The sequence below is a fragment of the Balaenoptera acutorostrata genome, chromosome 1, assembly GCF_949987535.1.
Source record: "Balaenoptera acutorostrata chromosome 1, mBalAcu1.1, whole genome shotgun sequence".
Classification (NCBI taxonomy): domain Eukaryota; kingdom Metazoa; phylum Chordata; class Mammalia; order Artiodactyla; family Balaenopteridae; genus Balaenoptera; species Balaenoptera acutorostrata.
The window spans coordinates 58,477,274-58,486,071 of record NC_080064.1 but is presented as its reverse complement, the minus strand read 5'-3'; the positions used below and the strand labels follow the sequence as shown (position 1 = coordinate 58,486,071).

The following is an 8,798-nucleotide window of genomic DNA, read 5'->3' as shown; positions in this document are numbered from 1 at the left end:
CTGTTTTACAACTCTCTCAGTCCAAAATCAAAATAAGGAAGATCAAATTCTTAACATCTGAATAGAAAGTAGTAGGGCAAAAATCCAACACAGTAAACATGCAATTAATTGTTCCTCTGTTTCCATCCCTTACCTATTTTGTTGTCTGTGGGCTGTATTTTTATCTACTCGAGAGAACACTAAGTAATAAAATGAAAATTAAACTTGCTTTTCCTCTTGTAAGCGAATACTAATATCTCGATTTCAAAGAACGATTTTCAGCATTTATTTCACTACCACATATTTTGTATTATTTATCCTTCATACAAAAGAGAGATCTGTTTTGTGCCTTGTAATGAGGAAAATTAATAAAGATATAGTTGATACATCTTCTAAAATATAGGAGGCGTCCCTAATATTGTTGCTGCTTTTGTGGCCATGAATTATGTTCCATCTTTGGATCTTAATTCTCCAATTAAAAAAAAATAGGCCAGAATTAAGTTTGTGTTGAGGGAGAGAGCCATCTTCAAATTGCAAGGCAGCTTTTGACTACACAGCTCTACTTTTCTAAGAGTGTAATCCTGTTGAAGTGGCTTTCCAAAATATTTTGTGGAAAATAAGAATTTATAGATGGTAACGCCTCGTTCATGCTCCCCAAACAGGTGACGAATTCATCAGGCAGCAGGGTCTGTTCTGGAATAGTTTCATTTGGTGATGTATTTTCCAAAAGCATGGTGGTTTCCCCCTCTACAGGGTTTTGCATGTCTGGAGGACTGCATTCTCCTTGATTTAAAATGAGGCTTAATTCTTCAAGAAATAGTGTGTTGCTTAGCGAATTCATACTTGAGACAGAGAAAGAAAACTTAGGATATTTTTTAAACCTGGCATTCTTTCCCAGGTGTAAGCAATCAGCTGGTGGTTGCAGAGCTGAGGAAGCTGTTTCATCATTATTGCTGAGATGGTTTCCCCCAGTGAGAAAATTTGAAATCTGGGGTTTATACCCAGTGTTGAGATCAGGAATATATACAACTGTAGTGTTGGTGAGTAGTGACTTTTGCAGGCTGTCATCTGTCTCCAGGGATCCTGTATTCTTTTCCCTCTTGTAGTCCATGGGTTTTTCTTCTGGGAGAAAGATTTCTATCTCTGTAATCACTGGATCAACATATAGGACCTGTTCGCTGGAATTATTATTCATAAATTCACTTTTTTCCTAGAAAGAAAAGACATTGTTTTATTTTACAAAAGAAGTTTAAAGGAGCCAACTGGATAATTGAGGAAGGACTGGAATTTTGCTTTCCCTCAACTTTCCTTTCCCCCTCATTTTTCTTCATATTGTTTCTCTTCCCATATGATTTCCTCCTTTTGTCTTTTGTTATCCTGCTCCATTCCAAATGTTTGTTAAATTCTCCCAGGAGGAGACTGAAGGAAAGGAGTAATAAAAATAATCCATGCTGTAAGCACATGCCTTTATTTAAAAATTTTAAAGAGAAAGAAGCCTCTTTCATATTAACTTGCAAATTATTTCAGGGCCTTTTAAAATTTTGGACTATTTCTTAATATTATAGTTCCTTTCTACAAGAAAATACTTTGTTGCTTAAATAAAAGAAAGTTGGTGGGGGTGGGGGTAGTGCGTGGAGAATCCTATTTTGCTTCCATTTGAGAATAAGGTTGTAGTAAATGCTTTGTGCTGTGGTTCTAAAAGTGTGCAGCTAGCTGCTCACAATTCAGACATGTCTGTGATGATCAATCAGGAGGGTAGGTGAAGAAAGTTTTTATTTGTATAAAAGCCTGATGACTCTTCTGGTAAGAAAAGGACCCGAGGCCTTCCAGCTGATGGCTGGTTTCCCAGGGCAAATAACTCCCACCCAACACAATTACAAAATTATAGCCACTTGCTATGGACTGAATGTTTGAGTCCCTCCAAAATTCATATGTTGAAGCCCTAACCCCCAATGTGATGGTATTAGGAGGTGGGGCCTTTGGGAGGTAGTTAGGTCATGAAGGTGGAGCCCTCATGAATAGGATTAGTGTTCTCATAAGAAAAGACACGAGAGAGCTGATCTCTCTGTCTGCCATGTGAGGACACAACCAGAAAGCAGCCATCTGCAAGAGAGCTCTCACCAGGAACCAGATCTACTGGTGTCTTGATCTTGGACTTCCCAGCCTCCAGGACTGCGAGAAATAGATGTTTGTCATTTAAGCCACCCAGTCTATGGTATTCTGTTGGAGCAGCTTGAACTGACTAGAACACTACCCCTTAGTCTTTGGGCGGAAAACAAAACCTCATCTAAAGGAAACCCTAAGGTTCATTTCTAATTCCAGGAGCCCTGAATGGGAAGGAAGTTTGACAAAGACGAAGACCTTGAATAAAGCAGCGTGAAGGGTCATTCAAATTTTCTTCTGCTCTGCCTCCCCAAGGCACTGCCAGGTTTGGATTGGGAAGGGCAGACATGTAGTCATGGGTCAGATGAAGTCAAAGGAACTAGAGTTACTATAGTAAACTGAGAGGAAGGGGGTGTTTTCCCCTCTTCAGGCTGGCAGCTGAGTGGAGAAGTGGATGGGAGTCAGACCATAGTGAAGGACATGGAAAAGCAACAGGGACTATCCAATGTGAGGACAGTAAAAGAAGAGGAGAATCTGATCACAGTGAGGGCAGGGACAATTCTCTGAATCACAGAATGTCCCCAGTTCCCTAGGATAACTAGTGGGGGAGCAAGACAGAACGACTAAGTGGAATGCATATCAAGACCACAGTATTTATTAGTTGTAGTTTGGTGACTATGTACTTGTCCTTCAGTCAGTTGTTAACTATGTACTTTATTCTATATGTGGGTTCAGTTATTCCAGACCACCCATCCACCGTGTAGGCAACATTACCTCCTTCAAAATCAACCACGTCCACACCCTTTCTCTCCTTCAAGGATCCAGAGACAAGGATCCCTCCTCTTGCTCCAGGTGAGCCTTTCCTCCTCATCCCTTCATAGTCGTGCTTGATCAGTCCCCTCCCTCCCCCGCCCCCCCCCCCCAATACTAGTCCTCTCAAGCCCGTTCAATTTAGTACAAACACGCTTCTGAGTCCATACTGCTCTGGAGCTACTGTTAATACATTCATCGCATCAGTATTGAGAGTATTTGATCATGTGTCAGCATAGCCCCTTTCTTACTTCCCTTCTAGTCTACACTCATCAAAAGATGTCTCCACTCTCAGTCCTCTTCCATTCACTTCTAACTGAACCCCTGGACCGGGACCACCAGTGACCTGCTCCTTGTCACGTTCCACAGATGCATTCCACTTCTTATGTTACAGACCCTCTACAAAGACAGCACAAGGACCCTTGCTTCTCGACACTTGGCCCACAACTCACGATGCTCATTTCTCTACCTTCCCATTCTGCCTCTTTCCTAGGACCATTCCTATTCCAACGGACACCCCCTCACTGACTCCTCGCTGTCTAGCAATAGTTTTCAACCCCTTAACAGTGTTCTCAGCATGGGCTGTGTAGTGGAATCACTTGGGAAGCTTTGGAAAATGCTGAGGCCTGGGTCTCCCCCTGCCCTCCCTCCCCAAAGACCCTGGGTTGTGGCCTGGGAATCAGGATTCTAGCATGCAACCAAGGCTGAGAACTGTCGCCTTAGAGACTCACCTGGGACTAGGGAAGGAGTTGGTTAATGGGCTCACTAGATCTCCAAATAGAGCCACTTTTTCTTGTTTTACAAATACTTGTCTTCCTCACATCATTTGAACAAAGGGTTCCTAGGCTAAAAATAACTTTTTTTTCAAGTTTGAAAACTACTGATTGGCAGAATGAAGTCTGAGTTCCATAATAAGGCCTCCTGTGATCTGATCCCACTCTGCATTCCCACATTATTCCAGCCACTCCTCACATCAAGTGTTTCCAGAAAGCAACACCCAACATGCTCTTCTCACCTCTGCCTTTGCTCATGTAGCCTGTCTATTTTGAATGTCTTTCGTTTCTCCTGAGCAACTCCTTCCTGTCTTTTAATATGTTTCCTCTATACTCGCATCATGTTTGGTCTCATCTCTGTCGCTGTACTACGTCACTGCATTGCAATGCTTGAATGATGTGTCTGTCCCATCACCTGAGTTTTGAACCCCTTGACAGCCAGGCTGGAGAGCCAGAAAGTGTAGCAGCACACATAGCAGATGACTTCCCCTCTTCCATAATCAGCAGCAGCTCCTCCATAACCGGCAAAGTCCCCTGTAGCCTCAGGGCCTTCCTGGGGCACACTTCTATTCTTTGCTAAACTGGAAACCTGGCCCACCCCTGGTGACGCCATCTGCCATAGTCTCCTCACATTCATCTTCTCGAATTCCACTGGGTCTCAGGAGCAAAGTGGTGTCCTCCTTGGGCTCCACCTGCTTCTGCAGTCTCATGTAAAACAGAAGCCCCTTTGTGTCTCTGAGGCTCGATCTATTGAGATTTTCTTCCCTCTTCCTTTTGTCCCTGAAGACACCTTCCAATTGCTTGGCCACCAAGTGGCTCTGGCACCTGGCTTACAATCTTCCATTCACTCTTCTCTTTTGAATGGCATTGCTTCTCTCTTTCATCTCTCTTTTCTTCCCCTAGTCCATTCTCTCATCTCTCTTAAGTATGATTTGAAATATGTATAATTTTATCTCTACATAAGCTATACAGTTGTGCAAATATGCACACATATTTCTTTATTTGAATGGAAATTCTACTCTAATTATTGGACTGCACTCTTGGTTTCAGCTGCCATTTAGTTTGTATTTGATGGTGTTTGGTTACCTGTAGCATTTTCACAACATTGTTATTTTCTATATTAGGTATATCTTCATAAAGCCACTTCGGTATTAGCAATAAGATTCTTCTTTTAATTCTAAAAAACAAAAAATGACTAAGAATAAGCATCTTACTTGAGGATTGGTGCAGGCAATCATCTTGGAGATTAGGAAATCAACTAGAATGGAATGCATAATTAAAACCAAACTTTCCGATGCAGAAACTAAGATTTCCATCCCTTACTTTAAAAAGTTATGTGGGAAGTTGATTCAATATCTTTCCAGATTTTCCTCTCCTCTCTATTGCTCTGCCTGTCTCTAATAAGCCGGAACATTACAGAACACTCACACTAGATTCAAGATAAATGGGAGAACCACCCAGGAAGTGAAACTATACACATGTTAAATATGGCAAACCATTATAAGCGGAGATGTCAGTGTGGAAAAGTTTGTAAAACCTAAGGGATGTTTTGTAAAACTTTCCAAGGGGACCATAACCACAGAGAAATATTAAAGAAGAGAATGTCATATAATAAAACTATAATATTTGAGCTCCTCTAATTGTAATGATTCTAAATAAGGTTGAGATGATAGTGGTGGCTCCAGACTTTCCTTATGTAGTTGGAGCAGGAGTCCGGGGAAGTTGTCTTGCAGTTGTGTGGCACGGTGAGAACACCAGTTTTTACTTAGGCTGTGTGCTTATTACGGATCTCTGGGATCGGGTGATGGAAGGAAGAGTGAGAAGCTGTAAACACCTCACTTTTCCTCCTAAGCTACCCCTGGGCACTGCCACTGTGTTGAAAGCACTTTCTGCATTTACGTAAAAATTGATTTGAGCAAAAATGTTGTCCCGGGAGCTTCGAAGAGACTACACTGATCTCTGGCACATTATTATGTGTTAACAATGCACCACAACAGATCAGACTCTTGTATCTGTTTATGCAGCTTCTCTAAGAACTTTTACTAAGTAACAACCAAACTAGCTGCATGGACTTTGCTTGCCCAATTTGACCTTGAACTGTAGGGTAAAAACTAATATCTTTACACATATTTATACAATGTTTTATAGTTCAGTTTTTTAAATAATTCACACTCCCTTTATATACCTAAAATTAGACCAAATTAGTAAGTTCATGCTACTGAAGAAAAGTTTTTATACAGCATACTGATACAGTGAGAAAAATATATATGCGTGTGTGTATATATATATATATATATAGATATAGATATAGATATAGATATAGATACCACTCTTGTTTTCATTATATTTAAAATTGTTTTGCTCTCCATTTTCCAGTTCTGTTTCTGAAATAAGGCTTTTATAAACAATGTAAAGTTATAGTAAAAACAGTATCTGCTCATATGTAAAATAGTAATATTGGAATTATCTCTAGTTTTATCTTTTTAAAAAGAATGCTTATTTAAATAATTAAATTACCAAAGAATTGTTTTATTTTCTTATTTATTGTTACCAGTAGGAAGTTAATTTTTAGTTCGTAACAAACTTAATGTTATTTAAAATTTTACACTCTCTAGGACATCTTTGGATAATAACACAAATATTAATATGCTTATGCACTACAAGTTGGAACATTAAGATATTTCAAAGGGTTTTATAATCAAGTATATTTTAAAACAACCTAAAATAAAGTTCCATATTAGTTTTCTCACCTCACAAGGGTACCAGGGATATATTTATTAATGTGTAATTTAAAAGCTTAGGTTTTGAGGAAAAAGCCTATGTAAATTAAAAAAAAATATCACTAGTGTACTTTATTCACAATAGCTCATTCTGAATCTCTCTACTGCATTTTGATTATAAATTGCAAAGAAAGAAGGATTATCTCATGAAGCAAGTGATGGCAAGAAATAGAAACTCAGTGCCAATTAGGCAAAGAACATTCACATGTGTTAAATTTGTGCATCACTGGACGAACTGGGGGACTGCCACATCAAACAACTCTGTTAACCAGTTAGAAATAGTGCATCTGGTAAAATTTAGGGTGTCAAAGGCCTTGCTTCCCTCAAAGTCTCATTTTAAAATAATTAGGCATTGATCTTTATTATACTGATACCATACTGGAAAAAAATGACTGAAGGAGGCCAAGAGGAATGGGCATTGGGGCTGGATGCTAAAACACTAACACGATTGGTATCAAAGTGATGAATTCACACGTTGCCACACTTCTCTTCACATTGATTCAGGGGATTTGCTTGGGTAGAACTTGAGGTAGGTTACGACTTAACTACTGTGAAGAATTCAGGCACTGTAGACAGACTTGAGAGCACAATGAAAAGGCTGCGTAGGAAAAGAGAGAACATGGGCTGAGACGTCAGCTGCGCCTGGACTCCTGGCTTAGTGTTTGGTGACCTTGGGCTGAGCACTTAACCTCTCTAAGCCTTGTGTAAGTCATCTGTAAAATAGGCCACTGAGCTTTTCTGGCAGGATCTTGCAAGGATTAAATGAATGACATTTGTAAAGAGTTTGGCATGGGTGGGTACTCATTAAACAGTTTCTTCTGTTTTGTCTTTCTCTCAAGAAAAATGTTGATGAACTTTTCTAGTAAATCACAGAATTGACTACATTTTGATGGTACCAATATATGTCTAAATGAGAAAACAAATTGTACAAAAACTTACTCAGTTCTGAGCGATCTGTTAAATATCCCAATCAAAGAAAGAATTGATAAAGTAACGGCAAAGAAGACCATTCCCAATAGAAGCCCAATGTCTTGTTGCCTATTGTCTGAAAGGAAAGAAAAATAATTTTAGGTATAATTTCCATCTATGTGACGCCAGAATCATTGTTCTCTCTACTCTGCTCCAAGTGAAGGTCATTGATCTCAAAGGAAATAGGAAGGGGAAATAAAATTAACCTTTACCTTGGGCTGTAAAGTGACTGCCCTTCCAAACTGCACAACAATACCTTTTGTTTGAGGGAATTGGGCTGCATGTATCTGATGTCAGTGAATTGAGTCTCTGGCAAATGTGGTCAGCATTAGACATTTTTCTGAGCTTGTGCTTGCATATTTTATATAAAAAAGGTTTAGTGATAAACATCATTAGGTTTGTTCGACACAAGTGAGAATTCCCAATCGCTTGCGACAGAGTCTAAAGCTGGCCACAGTCACAACTGAGTAGTTTTTTTTTTTTAACCTTTTGTACAAGACAGAAGTTATGTACAACTTGTCACCATTCTTCGAAATTTATTGTTCATGAATTTTTTCCTGCTGAAAAAGAACATTCACTCTACTTAGAACAATATATATTATAAGAGAGAAATCCAAATTGCCATATATCTTACACTGACATTTTATTATAAAAACAATGCTTTTTTGAATTTTGAAGTGGAATTAATCACCTGTAATCTTTAAATAATTATTATATTCAGCATGTGTTACCTACCAGGCTCATCCCATTTTTTCCCTAGTACATGAAAAACCCTATTTTCTATTTTCAAATGTAAACTTTAATTTGGACATGACTTGTCATGCTGGAGTTGGTTCTGAGCCATGCTGGGTATTGGCCCCTTCCATCCTCCTTCCTCCCTCTCTTTGGCAGACGTTTATTGGATACTTACCATGTGTCAGACACTGAATTGGCCCTGCCCTAGTTATTCCCCAGCTGCACCTAACATACACTTGGGCGTCTCCACGCTGTCCAGCCCCTCTCCTAAAGCCACTGGTGGGCCAGGGCCAGTGTGGCATGGAATTAGTGTTTTCCTAGGACTAAAATACTATTGCTAAGGATTTCAAGCAACTAACGGGAGGTACTGGCTTCCACATATCCTTGTGCATTAGTCCTGGAGGAGGATGAGGAATTCCCAAGTTAACATGGGGCCAGGTAAAGGGGTTTGAGGAGTAGAGCAGAGTCACCAAAAGAATAACCTGAGATACCTGGGTTCAAACTAGATGCTGCCGCTTATCAGCTCTGTAACATCAGAGCATAATAATGAACTTGCTGAAGCTCAAGTTTCCTCTTCTGTAAAATAATACCTATCTAACAGAGCAGGCATGAGTTCGTAGCCTCCACAATTCCCACAGAAATATCAAGG

General features: G+C 39.7%; 1 protein-coding gene across 1 annotated transcript in view; it reads right to left on the bottom strand.

Annotated features, from left to right (window-relative positions):
- Positions 1-538: 538 nt before the first annotated feature.
- The window catches only part of IL23R (interleukin 23 receptor), a 54,225-nt gene continuing 45,965 nt past the window's right edge, over positions 539-8,798 (bottom strand). The window contains exons 9-11 of the mRNA XM_007164296.2: positions 7,385-7,490; positions 4,752-4,842; positions 539-1,189 (exon numbers count right to left, since the gene is read on the bottom strand). Coding sequence (XP_007164358.2) covers positions 539-1,189; positions 4,752-4,842; positions 7,385-7,490 — 848 coding nt within the window. The remainder of the gene's footprint in view (positions 1,190-4,751; positions 4,843-7,384; positions 7,491-8,798) is intronic.